Consider the following 15373-nt stretch of genomic DNA (forward strand, 5'->3'; position numbering starts at 1 on the left):
TTTTGCATAGCCATTGCCTTTTCCTTTCCCGTTTGTTCATTTTTGGTTTAAGCATTACATACCTTTTTACCTGCACACTGCCTCCCGCTGTGGTCTGCACATTGGGATCACAACAAACCATCCTTTGTCTCACCAGGCACATTCTGATTTTTACAAAGCAATTAACTACCTGCTGCCACATACTGACATGGAGTACTATGTCGTTACCCTGCCAAGTTTTACACAGCACAGACACTAAGCCATACCTGCCAACTTTTGAAATCAGAAAAACCTAGTAGCTAGGGTCCAGGGGGCGCAGGCCCCGGTAGGTCCAGGACAAAGTCCCGGTGGGGGGTTCAGGCTTCGCCCCCCGACGCAAAATGATTATTAGCATTCAGACAGGTTAAAATGTTGCTAAAACCATCACTTTTCTATCAGTCACAGTGACTTTTCAAAACAAAAATATTACAGCAAAAATCATATGGGTTGATTGACATGTTTATTCTGTAAGCTAACTTCAATAGTTTGAAATTATTTTGACAGTTAATGCCAGTTATCCTGTCAACCTTTCACAAGACTTCAATTTGTTAATTGAAAGTATAAACAGTATAAACACTTTTTACAGTAAACAAATGGTAAAACAGTACTAAACAATTCCATTAAAAAAAAAATTGGTGTCATTATTAACTTTCTGTCCAAGCTTGTATAATCTACTGCCTTGTTCAATTGTAAAAAATATTCTGTGCCTAAAATTCACATTTCTATCACAATTATCATACTGTAAACATGGTAAGCTAACTTCATTAAAATTAATAGTCCTGTCAATAGCATGGAATTACAATTCAAATGTAGTTTTTTTGTAAGCCTTTCAAAAGAATTCAAAATATGAAAAATTAATGAAAATTAATTTAAGCCATCAGACACTTGAAAAGTGGCACATCACATCTCTAATGTAATCATTTGAACTTTTCAACAGAAATAGCACTGCAAAAATATTAAGGACATACTTCTGTATTTTGGTAGTTATGCTGTCAACATTTAACAAGATTTCTTCAACTTGGACTTGAAAGCATAAATAGTATAAACACTTTTAACAGTATAACAGTACTAAACAATTCCAATAGATAACATTGGTGTCATTACCTTTTTGTGGCTAAAATCCAAATTTAGCAACGGCATTAGACTTGTGTTTTTTTGTCCCAACGTGGTCTTTTACATCGCTAATTCCTCCGTGTCCGATCGAAAAATCTTGTCTGCACAAGGTGCAATTCGCGTAGTTTTCACCCTTTTTGGAACGGATAATTATTCCCGGATAGGCTTTTGAATATTCTTCACGGAATGACTGCAGTTTTCTTTTCGGTTTAAGACTCGTTTGCGATTTTTCTCCGGCTGATTCCATGATCGTTCGCTCGTTTGGAAACAATGGGCAACAGGTGCCTCGTGCTTGGCAGCGGTGCTATAAATAGCCTCGCGCATGGCATTCGGAATGGCTCGATAGGAAGTTACGGGAAGCAGTGTCGATTGTCATTGTTGTTACGCGATTTCGTGAATAAAACTTAAAAAAAATAAAAAAAATTTAATTAATGAAAAACCGTATTTTTTATCACTGCAACCGTAACCCGGAATAGGTTGATGAAAACCGTACTAATTACGGGAAAACCGGAGTAGTTGGCAGGTATGTATGTGGTTTTTCAGCTAGAGAAACTCTGAACTTTAAAAGCCACTGTTTGAGCGCTTCTCCTCTCAGCAATTGAGGGAGATGATATATTTTTCTCATATCTTGTGGTCATAAACAGACTCTCAGGGCACGACATCAACAAAATTTAATTTTGCACAATAGGGGAACGTTTTAATGGAAAAAAAAACAACTGCCAATATAAAATCATTGATTTGATCCTTACCCAGAAGGCTCCTGCTCTGTGGATGATGAACCAAGGTGCTGCTTGGGGCAGAGGGCATCAGTGATGGACACAAATTCACTCTCAGGCATTGTGGGCATGAGCAGACGCAGAAGCTCAAGGAGAACCTCCACAGATATCCCACTCTGTTTGAGCAGTTCTGATGCAAACAGCAGGTCCTGAGACAGAGGTGTGAGAATGAAGCACATGCACATATGGTAACACTTCATTCATCAAACCTGATCACAGCTGGAATGAAGTTTCTTCAGCTGTATTTGTTCTCTGAAATCTTCCATAACCTGATTGCTGGTGACCATCTCCTGCAACCTGATTGAATAGTTTGGAGGTGAACACCAAGTGTTTGCTTGACAGTGATCAATCTGCTGGCCCACCTCTCTGACAATTTTGCCATGACTTCATCACGCTTATTGAGAGCCTCCTGGAGGATGTGCGACATTCTGCTATCGTGCTGCAGCCCAAACATGTTCTTCTCCTCGCCGCCTCCCTCTGCATCGACGTCCTCCGTGTGTGTGGGAGTTGACCTGCCGTCCCATTCCAGCCTGTCCAGGTTCATGCTCTCCTCCTGCAGGTGGCGCTCTGCTTCCTCCAAGCCCTGCAGCAGAAAGCAAAGAGCAAAAATCACATGTATAAGTTCAACATCTATCAAATGTCCATCCATCCATCTTCTTCCGCTTATCCGAGGTCGGGTCGCGGGGGCAGCAGCCTAAGCAGGGAAGCCCAGACTTCCCTCTCCCCAGCCACTTCGTCCAGCTCTTCCCGTGGGACCCCGAGGCGTTCCCAGGCCAGCCGGGAGACATAGTCTTCCCAACGTGTCCTGGGTCTTCCCCGCGGCCTCCTACCGGTCGGACGTGCCCTAAACACCTCCCTAGGGAGGCGCTCGGGTGGCATCCATTATTATGCCTAATTTGGTCCTTTTTTTAAAAATAATAAAATAAAATAAGATAAATAAATTAAAAACATTTTCTTGAATAACAAAGAAAGTAAAACAATATAAAAACAGTTACATAGAAACTAAAATTAATGAAAATGAGTCAAATTAACTGTTAAAGGTTAGCACTATTAGTGGACCAGCAGCACGCACAATCATGTGTGCTTGGCCTCACCTGCCATCATGGAAAGAAAAAAAATGTAAAAAGAAAACAAATTAATTAAATTGTTATATGTATTCAGTGATTATACTATAAAGTTATTTTCCATTTAACTTCACCAGTTTTCGATTATATATTTATATTTGTGTCCTGGGCATGATGTTAAAATGCATCCGGCAGTGGAGGCTCCTCTATGGGGTCTTGGGGCACTAGGAGGTTAACCCCTTTACTACTGTTACCCCAGGTGGCCCTTGGCAAAGGCCTAGTACCTGACTGCCCCCTAGCCAGGGATACAGTGAAGACCTCAACGGCGGAGCAGGCGGAAAACGGTAGATTTAAGAACTACCACAACGACTGCGATGCGGAAGAAGGCTGCAGCAGAAAAGGGTCCCCAGTCGTCTTGGACTCCATGCCACTGGACCCTGACCCGATTCTGTCAAGGATCGTGTGGTGACTGTCTGTGCACCAGTCTCCCCACGTTAAACAAAATCACGCACAGGCATCCACCATAAAGGGATACACCCCTACCAGGAGGATCGTCATACTCGTTTGAGTGACCGCCGATGATCCTGACCAGATGCCCGAACCACCTCATCTGGCTCCTCTCGATGTGGAGGCCCAGCGGCTTTACTTTGAGCTCCCCCCGGATGGCAGAGCTTCTCACCCTATCTCTAAGGGAGAGCCCCGCCACCCGGCGGAGGAAACTCATTTGGGCCGCTTGTACCCGTGATCTTGTCCTTTCGGTCATAACCCAAAGCTCATGACCATAGGTGAGGATGGGAACGTAGATCGACCGGTAAATTGAGAGCTTTGCCTTCCGGCTCAGCTCCTTCTTCACCACAACGGATCGATACAGCGTCCGCTAGAGATGCGCGGATAGGCAAATATTTCATCCGCAACCGCATCAGAAAGTCGTCAACCATCCGCCATCCACCCGATGTAACGTTTGAATAGAACTGCATCCGCCCGCCATCCGCCCGCACCCGCCCGTTATATCTAATATAGACGATGCAAGTGAGGCACCTGCCAACTACTCCGGTTTTCCCGTAATTCGTACGGTTTTCATCAACCTATTCCGGGTTACGGGTGCAGTGATAAAAAATACGGTTTTTCATTAATTTAAAAAAAAAAAGGGTGAAAACTACGCGAATTGCACCTTGTGCAGACAAGATTTTTCGATCGGACACGGAGGAATTAGCGATGTAAAAGACCACGTTGGGACAAAAAAACACAAGTCTAATGCCGTTGCTAGCGATACAAGTGGAAAACTTTCAATGTTTTTCGTCGCCCAAACAGATTCTTTGGATGTGATAAATGCCGAAGTTTTATTTACGGAGGCAATAATTGAGCATGGACTTCCAATCGCACTGGCTGATCACATGGGACAGTTAAATGTTTGTAATGCAACCTTTAAAAATCATTACGCGGTGATCGCGGTCCCAAAAATAAACTTTTCTTGCATGATAATGTCCAGAAAAATTTGCTTTATATTACTATAGAGTCCTTTTAACGAATGAGTTTGATGGTTTATCACAAACCTTAAATGAAAGAAGTCCTTTGTTCGCACCATGCACCATGTTCGATGTCCCGGTTTTATGACTGTCGTAGACGTACACAGCGTCGCAGCTCTTGCAACTCACGTAGCCAGCATTGCTGTCATCCTGATTTACAACCTCATAAAAACGAGTCCACGCTGAACTTTTCTGGCCTTTTTTTTCCCTGGTCTTTAGTATTCCCTTTTTTAGTTTGTCGCGTACCACGTTTGCTGCCGGTGTTGCCATTTTTTTTTTCTTCTTCTGATGTGGCGTGCTGCAGGTGCCTGTGGCTGCTGCAGGTGCCTGCTGATAAATAATTGCCTGTTTCAAAGAGTGCTGCTCGTTTTTCGTATGTGGCTAACAACATTTAACTATGTATATATATTTCCGAATTGGTTTAACTGCCACCCGCAAAAAAAAAAAAAAATAAATAAAAAAAAATCTCATTAATCCGCCCGACCCGACCCGCGGCGCGGATAAAATCTTATTTATTTAAATTTCATCCGCCCGATCCGCGGATAATCCGCCGAATCCGCGGTTGTGTCCGCAAACCGCGCATCTCTAGCGTCCGCATTACTGAAGACGCCGCACCGATCCACCTGTCGATCTCACGATCCACTCTTCCCTCACTTGTGAACAAGACTCCGAGGTACTTGAACTCCTCCACTTGGGGCAAGATCTCCTCCCCAACCCGGAAATGGCACTCCACCCTTTTCCGGGCGAGAACCATGGACTCGGACTTGGAGGTGCTGATTCTCATCCCAGTCGCTTCACACTCGGCTGCGAACCGATCCAGCGAGAGCTGAAGATCCTGGCCAGATGAAGCCATCAGGACCACATCATCTGCAAAAAGCAGAGACCTAATCCTGCAGCCACCAAACCAGATCCCCTCAACGCCTTGACTGCGCCTAGAAATTCTGTCCGTAAAAGTTATGAACAGAATCGGTGACAAAGGGCAGCCTTGGCGGAGTCCAACCCTCACTGGAAACGTGTCCGACTTACTGCCGGCAATGCGGACCAAGCTCTGGCACTGAGCATACAGGGAGCGGACTGCCACAATCAGACAGTCCGATACCCCATACTCCCTGAGCACTCCCCACAGGACTTCCCGAGAGACACGGTCGAATGCCTTCTCCAAGTCCACAAAACACATGTAGACTGGTTGGGCAAACTCCCATGCACCCTCAAGGACCCTGCCGAGAGTATAGAGCTGGTCCACAGTTCCACGACCAGGACAAAAACCACACTGTTCCTCCTGAATCCGAGGTTCGACTATCCGGCGTAGCCTCCTCTCCAGTACACCCGAATAGACCTTACCGGGAAGGCTGAGGAGTGTGATCCCACGATAGTTAGAACACACCCTCCGGTTCCCCTTCTTAAAGAGAGGAACCACCACCCCGGTCTGCCAATCCAGAGGTACCGCCCCCGATGTCCACGCGATGCTGCAGAGTCTTGTCAACCAAGACAGCCCCACAGCATCCAGAGCCTTAAGGAACTCCATTTCTATCAAATGTAATATACACTATTATTTGTGTTGGCCCTGCTGCGAGGTGGCGACTTGTCCAGGGTGTACGCCGCCTTCCGCCCGATTGTAGCTGAGATAGGCTCCAGCACCCCCCGCGACCCCAAAAGGGATAAACGGTAGAAAATGGATGGATGGAGGGTATTATTATTTTGGCTGGAAAATAACACTCACTGGCATAAATCCATTTCAATAGGGGCAATCAATCCAATCCAATCCACTTTATAACGCACATTTAAACAACAGAAATGTTTCCAAAGTGCTGCACAACAATGTCAAAAACAATACTCAAATATTACCCTTAGCTCCACCAATGACTGAATAAAAACAAAAACAAAAATAAATATAAAACCAATATAAAAATAAATATGATTAAAAACAATTTTAAAGGGTAAAACCAATTAAAAACAAATAGAAATCAAAATTTTAAAAATCACTTACACCGTCCACTATTTTAGAATATATATATATATATATAATTAGATTTACTAAATCATTAGACCGTGTCAGATGTATATTATAGCACTTATTAGTAATGTTATTGCAGTTTTCAACCTTGTGCCTGAATTTTCCAACTTTAAAGAATCTATGACCTTAACTTCTCTTTTCTCATACATACATAGGTACCTACGCTCCCACATACATACACAAATACAGTACATATTTACATACCTAAAGTTCGTACATCCACACGCACATTCAATATACAAACATACACATACTGTACATATACACTCACTGTACAAACACATATACACATTCTGTACATATACATTCATTCTACAAACACATATACACATTCTGTACATATACAAGTACATATGCATACTTACACTCATGCACATAATCACGTTTCATCAAACATATATTAACGTTGTTGCCCTAGGGTAAACTGGGTGTAACACATGGCACACTGACAAAGCTTAACCTATTGTTACTATAACAATCTACAAGGTTAATGTAGGTTGCTTCTCTTTCTCCCCCTCCATTTTTCTGCATTCTTTCGTATCTCAAGTTATCATTACGTATATGTATTGTTGCATTTGAACAACTGTATTGTTGATAATAAAGGTAAATTATTGGTATTGTTCATTATCAATAGCGCTATTTCTATTGGTATTTGTATTGATCCATTTGTAGTGTAATAATGCTCATTGTCATTTCTGTATTATTTTTTATTTTTCCGCTAACTGCTTATTTGCTATTACTTTTACCATCATATTTGTACATGTCATATTTGCTGATGTTGCTCTGTTGTTGTTGTTTGCTGTTGTTGTTTTTGTCTCTCTGTCTAATCCCCCTCTTGTCCCCACAATTTCCCCCTCTGTCTTCTTTTTTTTTTCCTCTTTCTATCCCCTCCTGCACTAAATGATAATATAAATACATTTAATAAAGTCAAATACAAATAAGGCAACAAGAGAAGTATCCTACACTTCTCTTTTGTAAAGTAAATCTGAACAGCCGACATGGGCATCTACATCAACTATATGATTTGCCTGAGAAGCTGGACAGGACACAAAAAGAAAAAAAAAAAAAAAAACTTCTCTTTTCTCTTCTTTTATATGCACTTAAATGTTTTAGTCTCGCTTCCCTAATGGAGAGGACAGTTTCTTCCCACAAGCCATCACCACCCTGAACTTTATTGAAATAATTTAATGTGCAATGAAAAAAAAAAATTAAATAAATATATATATATATATATATATATATATATATATATATATATATATATATATATATATATATATATATATATATGTCTTAATAAGGTTATCCAAAAAATAGTGCTCGATACCGTAGTAGAGCGCAATATATGTATGTGTGGGAAAAAAAAAATCACAAGACTATTTCATCTCTACAGGCCTGTTTCATGAGGGGGGTACCCTCAATCATCAGGAGATTTTAATGGGAGCATTCACATACCATGGTTTATATAGGGCACAGAGTGGGTGGGTACAGGCTGGTGTAGGGGCGTGGTGATTGGCTCATGTGTTACCTAGGAGGTGTTTCCGTCTCCCAACGAGTTCACACGGAGCAGAAACATGTGAACTCGTTGGGAGTTTCCTCCTCTCCCAGCTCGCTAGCCTCAATCTGAACCTTGGTATTTACCGTGATGACGGACTGGCAGTGTGTCGCGCCTCGCCAAGGAGCAGCGAGAATACCAAGAAGCGCATATGCCAAATTTTCAAAGAGAACGGCCTACGGATCACGATTGAAGCCAATAAGCAAACCGTCAACTTCCTTGACGTCACTTTCAACCTGAGAAATAACAGCTACCAACCATTCACGAAACCCAACACAACACTCCAATACGTGCACCATGACAGCAACCACCCACCCACCACCACGAAAAGAATACCTACCGGAATTAATAAAAGGCTATCGATGCTGTCATCTAGCAAAGCTGAATTTGACCAAGCAACCCCCCCGTACCAAAAAGCCCTTGATGAAAGCGGATACAATTTCACCCTCACCTATGAACCCACGCCAGGAAACCAGCCAAAAAAGAACAGAAAACGAAACGACATCATCTGGTACAACCCCCCATACAGCAAAAACGTCTCAACTAACATTGGACACAAATTCCTCAATCTGATTGACAAACACTTTCCCAAAGACAACACCCTAAGAAAAGTATTCAACAAGAACAACATTAAATTGAGCTACAGCTGCATGAACAATATACGACAAATCATCTCAAACCACAACAAAACAATTGCAAATGAGCCGTCGACCCCCGGACAGAGCGACTCCAAAACCAACAAAGGCTGTAACTGTCGAAAGAAACCTGATTGCCCTCTCAACGGGGGGTGCTTACAAACATCAGTTGTCTACCAATCTAAGGTAATACGCAAGGACATTAACACATCCGACACATATGTAGGATTAACCGAGGGAGAATTCAAAACCAGATGGAACAATCACAAGGCTTCTTTCAGGAACCAAAACCTGCGGAATACCACAGAACTCAGCAAACACATTTGGGACCTCAAAGACAATAATGTTGAATATTCAATAACATGGCAAATTCTTGCATCCAGCACACCTTACAATAGTGGTAATAAAAGATGCAACCTATGCTTGAAAGAGAAACTGTTTATTATTTACCGTCCAGTCCTGTCATCCCTCAACAAGCGCAGCGAAATTGTAACAGCATGCCGCCACAGACGGAAACACCTCCTAGGTAACACATGAGCCAATCACCACGCCCCTACGCCAGCCTGTACCCACCCACTCTGTGCCCTATATAAACCATGGTATGTGAATGCTCCCATTAAAATCTCCTGATGATTGAGGGTACCCCCCCTCATGAAACAGGCCTGTAGAGATGAAATAGTCTTGTGATTTTTTTTCCCACACATACATATATATATATATATATATATATATATATATATATATATATATATATATATATATATATATGCAGTATATATGCGTGTGTGTTATATTTCTAACTCTTCATTATACATTAGATATCTTGTGTTTTTTAATTTATTTGCCATTCAAACACCTTGCGAGATGCCTTACTATTTACCGTATATTTTATATTGTGTATTTTTCTGTAGTTATATTTACATTAGACATGCACACTGACAGAGCTTTTGCAATTTTGTTGCGCTTTCAGCATGTTTTGTTGTTGTACAATAACAATTAAAGCTTTTTATATTGATATGTGGTGTAAGAATATTTTCCTAAAGTAATTGGTAAACTGGAATAACAAATACTAGGGAAAATCCCCAAAGTTAGTCATACAACTTTATTTTAAATGAAAACCTCAAAGGCTTACCTTTCTGTCAATAAGAGATAAGACATAATCAAATGTGTTTTGTTTTAAATGTTGTACTGTATTGATAATACCTACAGTCTGTAGAATATTGATACATAATGTGATTATAAATAGTTTTATATCTGTATCTTTAGCTAGGCTAGTGCAAATCTTGTTTTGGTTTGTCTTATTTATGTCTATCTACATTGTATTATAGGTCAGGTATTACTATTATTTGTCAAGGGTATGGTTGGATGAGGTATCTGTCAGAGGTGGGACCAAGTCATTGTTTTGCAAGTCACAAGTAAGTCTCAAGTCTTTGCCCTCAAGTCCGAGTCAAGTCCCGAGTCAAGACAGGCAAGCCCCGAGTCAAGTCCAAAGTCAAGACTGGAAAGTCTCAAGTCAAGTCCTAAGTCCTGCATTTTGAGTTTCGAGTCCTTTCAAGTCCTTTTAACCACAGACTAATATATTAACACAGATTGTGTATGCTTTTCAAACGCTGTATTTATTTATTAAAACAAGTGCATTTTAAATTGCAGGAAAGAAAATTGTGCTGACATTGCACTTCATAATAGCACTATTAACCAGTCATTTAAAACATTAACTCATTCCTTTACAGAACAAACACATTGAAAAATAAAGTGCAAATGTACTTATTTGTACAAAAGTGTTAACATTGAAAAAACATGACATATACGTGAACATAACAAAAAAGTTGTACTTTTTATATGTCAGGGCCCTATGCTGCATTGCATTTGCAAAAGACCAAATTAGCCAAGAGTCTGTCAGTCATTTGTGCACGATGGGGGCGTAGTATGATGCCACCATGGCTGAAAACTCGCTCCACTGGAGCACTGGAGGCAGGCACTGCCAAGACTCTCATGGCCACTCGTAACAGTGAAGGAAGAGTCTTCATGTTCAATGCCCAGAACAAAAGGGGGGAGAGAGTTTTTTTGGGTTGGTGCACTACTTGTAAGTGTATCTTGTGTTTTTTATGTTGATTTAATAAAAAAAATAAAAAATATATATATATATTTCTTGTGCGGCCCGATACCAATCGATCCACGGACCAGTAGCGGGCCGCGGCCCGGTGGTTGGGGACCACTGAGGTAAACAACCAACAGTATGTCAGAAAGCTAGCTAAAACGGTACACTTATTCATAATATAGTATACATTTTAACTGACCTTTATTTTACTATTTTTGTCTTTTTTTAGGTGGCTAAAATACGCGGTGCTGCTGACCGCCGTCTAACGTTACGTGTGATATATTGACTAACGTAACCCTGCTTAAAAAAAATCACTGAACAAAAAGTATGAATAAGGTAGTGAACTGCAACAGATTCCCGTGTTTGCAATAACGTTATAACGTTAGCAGTGAGTTTACAGCCTCACTGATTTAACTACACAGCAAATAAAAGTCACGTTACTTAGCCAATAAACGTTATCTTACATTCAAAACTTACCGTTCTTTGTGCAACTTCAAATGCCGGACGAAGTTGGAAGTTGTTGCCTCTCCATCAGTCATTTTGGAACCGCATGTGTTGCACACTGCAAACCGTTTTGTGTTGACCACCTTGTAATTTTTATACCCAAACGAAATTATTTTAGGTATCATTTTTTGTTCACTGGCGTGTGGTTTGGACATGTCTTCTTCGTTGGTTGTCCTGCAATTTGATTGGATGAATGCTGTGTGATGAAAACAAAGTAGATCTAATTTGATTGGCTGTTGTACTGAGACCACACCAGCTGACACACGCAACGCTGATAGACAAGTACACAATGAAAAATACGGAGCGCTCCCGAATAACCTTTTCATCTTTGGGTTTTGGGGAAAGTAGCAAGTCATGTCAAGTCATGTCAATTCAAAAGGCTCAAGTCCAAGTGAAGTCACAAGTCATTGATGTTAAAGTCTAAGTCGAGTTGCAAGTCTTTTTACATTTTGTCAAGTCGAGTCTAAAGTCATCAAATTCATGACTCGAGTCTGACTCGAGTCCAAGTCATGTGACTCGAGTCCACACCTCTGGTATCTGTACATAAAGACTGTAAGAGCTGTACTAATTAAACCAGGGTTTCTTAACCTTTTTGACCCCGGGGCCTAACTTTTCACTACTGAGGGGCCGTCCATCCATCCATTTCCTACCGCTTATTCCCTTTGGGGTCGCTGGAGCCTATCTCAGCTACAATCGGGCGGAAGGCGGGGTACACCCTGGACAAGTCGCCACCTCATCACAGACTGAGGGGCCGGACCCACTCAAATATTAAAACTGAATTATTATTCTCACTTTTGATTTAAAATCGTATTCAATAAATATATCCAACCTACTTGTAGTTTACAACTTCGTCAATTGATAAACCCTTTGTTAATCACAAAGATTAGTATTTATTTAACATAAACCTTAGGCTTAGGTCATGCTAATTAGAAATATAAGTATTAACCAAATATACTGCATAAGAATAACCGGGTGTCACGGGGGTGCTGGAGCCTATCCCAGCTGCACTCGGGCGGAAGGCGGGCTACACCCTATGTTGTGCTAAAATAAATGAACTAAATTAACAATGAATATGTTTCTTAACTAAACTGTCAATAAAATTAAAGTGCAAATGGAAAAAAAAGCTTAACCACTTTCGCCATATTTTTTTCTGTCTGTTTGAGACTGTCATTACTGCCACAAGTGGTGGAAAAGTGTATTACAGCTGAGAAACATACGTTTTTGCGGCCCAACAATGGCCCCTGGCCCTATGGTTAAGAAACACGGTATTAGACAATGTGCTTGTTATTATAGTATAAACACTGAATCATACAGAGAGACATTTGTCATATGTAGGTTACCCTATTAGCTACAAATGAGTATCTCTGAGCATGAAAGTAAATGGATTTACACCAAGCCATCCTACCAGGCAGTGCCTCTGTATACTTTGGGCCATTTCTTGTCTCTCCATACTCTTCGTCTCTCGCAGGTGATGAGTGAGAAGACTTTGCAGGGTGAGCAGTGCTCTGGACGTCTCGAAGACTCTGGTCCTCCTCTCAGCTTTCTGGCAGTGAATCGCAGCCATCTGTGTTGCCAGAGCGTCGGCCTGAGTACGCAAGTAAACTTCTCTCTCCTTCCTGATCTCCTCCACTACCTGCAGGATGTATTCCCGTACTTAGAAAACATCACATCACCTCATCTAGACCAGTGTTTTTCAACCTTTTTTTGAGCCAAGGCACATTTTTTGCGTTTAAAAAATCCGGAGGCACACCACCAGCAGAAATGTAGTAAAAACTAAACTCAGTTGACAGTAAAAAGTCGTCGTCGCAATTGTTGGTTATGACTTTAAAGCATGACCAAGCATGCATCACTATAGCTCTTGTCTCAAAGTAGGTGTACTGTCACCACCTGGCACATCACACCCTGACTTATTTTGAGTTTTTTGCCGTTTTCCTGTGTGTAGTGTTTTACTTCTTGTCTTGCGCTCCTATTTTGGTGCCTTTTTCTCTTCTTTTGGTATTTTCCTGTAGCAGTTTGAGGCATACTTGCCAACCCTCCCGGATTTTCCGGGAGACTCCCGAAATTCAGCGCCTCTCCCGAAAACCTCCCGGGACAAATTTTCTCCCGAAAATCTCCCGAAATTCAGGCGGAGCTGGAGGCCACGCCCCCTACGGCTCCATGCGGACCTGAGGGACGTGTTGACAGCCTGTTCACACGTCCGCTTTCTCACAATATAAACAGGACAATACTGCCATCTACTGTACACGCATATGTGACCCACCCATAATGTGTCACATTTTTGCGTTGATTTATTTATTTTATTTTGTGGTTTGAATTCGTTTTTGGAGCTGTCATTACACATTTATCAGTATTCACATTGGTCAGTAGGGGGCAGTAGGGCGTTTCTTCCCAATTGAATGCTATCACCTGCAGACCGGAAGTGTCTTGTCATTCTGATGAGCGCGACCAGTCTGTGAACAATTGAAACGTCCTGTGTGCTTTTTCCTCCTGTATGACAGGTTAGTTTTGGTGAATCAACTCACTAAATAATATCCATGTGATCTTTATAAGTTTAAGTACACATTCTGATGGTGGAGCCTAACTCTAAAGTGTTTGTGAGTTGTAGTTTGTATTTGTGAATGAATCCAGTGCACAGCTGCAGTAATCAATACAAAATGGCGACGTGAGTGCGCAATGTTTATATAGGAACTTCTGATCCTAATTCAGACTCCCAAATTAGAGCTCCCATTTTCTTATTGATTTTATAATGTATATTTGTATAATGTGTGTGTTCTGAAATAGTGACAGAGAATAGAACAAGGATGGACAATTCAACCCTTAACTCAACAATGAGTAGATGAGTGTTATGTGTGTGTATATGTGTAAATAAATGATCACTGAAATTCAAGCATTTTTTTTATTTATTTATATGTATGTATATAAATGATAAATAAATAAATGATAAATGGGTTATACTTGTATAGCGCTTTTCTACCTTCAAGGTACTCAAAGCGCTTTGACACTACTTCCACATTTACCCATTCACACACACATTCACACACTGATGGAGGGAGCTGCCATGCAAGGCGCTAACCAGCACCCATCAGGAGCAAGGGTGAAGTGTCTTGCTCAGGACACAACGGACATGACGAGGTTGGTACTAGGTGGGGCTTGAACCAGGGACCCTCGGGTTGCGCACGGCCACTCTCCCACTGCGCCACGCCGTCCCAATATATATATATATATATATATATATATATATATATATATATATATGTAATAAAATAAATATATATAGCTGGAATTCACTGAAAGTCAAGTATTTCTTATATATATATCTTAACCACGCCCCCAACCACGACCCCCGCCCCACCCCCGACCACGTCCCCCACCCCCACCCCCACCCCCACCTCCCGAAATCGGAGGTCTCAAGGTTGGCAAGTATGGTTTGAGGTCTTCCTTTGAGCGATATTTCCCGCATCTACTTTGTTTTAGCAATCAAGAATATTTCAGTTGTTTTTATCCTCCTTTGTGGGGACATTGTTGATTGACATGTCATGTTCGGATGTACATTGTCTTTGCTCCACATTAAGTCTTTGCTATGGTCCAGCATTCTGTTTTTGTTTACTTTGTAGCCGGTTAATGTTTAGTTTTGCTCTGCATAGCCTTCCCTAAGCTTTAATGCCTTTTCTTAGGGGCACTCACCTTTTGTTTATTTTTGGTTTAAGCATTAGACACCATTTTTACCTTCACGCTGCCTCCCGCTGTTTCCGACATCTACAAAGCAATTAGCTATCTGCTGCCACCTACTGATATGGAAGAGTATTACACGGTTACTCTGCCGAGCTCGAGACAGCACCGACACTCAACAACAACACACATACTTGCCAACCTTGAGACCTCCGATTTCGGGAGGTGGGGGCGTGGTCGGGGGTGGGGCAGGGCGTGGTTGGGGGCGTGGTTAAGAGGGGAGGAGTATATTGACAGCTAGAATTCACCAAGTCAAGTATTTCATATATATATATATATATATATATATATATATATATATATATATATATATATATATATATATATATATATATATATAT

At 41.3% G+C, this 15373-nt stretch overlaps 1 protein-coding gene across 1 annotated transcript in view; it reads right to left on the reverse strand.

Annotated features, from left to right (window-relative positions):
- Positions 1-15373, reverse strand: part of LOC133578166 (limbin-like) — a 52744-nt gene that overhangs the window by 6117 nt on the left and 31254 nt on the right. The window contains exons 18-21 of the mRNA XM_061932368.2: positions 12709-12936; positions 2270-2490; positions 2117-2204; positions 1881-2056 (exon numbers count right to left, since the gene is read on the reverse strand). Coding sequence (XP_061788352.2) covers positions 1881-2056; positions 2117-2204; positions 2270-2490; positions 12709-12936 — 713 coding nt within the window. The remainder of the gene's footprint in view (positions 1-1880; positions 2057-2116; positions 2205-2269; positions 2491-12708; positions 12937-15373) is intronic.

Source organism: Nerophis lumbriciformis, linkage group LG38, assembly GCF_033978685.3.
Source record: "Nerophis lumbriciformis linkage group LG38, RoL_Nlum_v2.1, whole genome shotgun sequence".
Classification (NCBI taxonomy): domain Eukaryota; kingdom Metazoa; phylum Chordata; class Actinopteri; order Syngnathiformes; family Syngnathidae; genus Nerophis; species Nerophis lumbriciformis.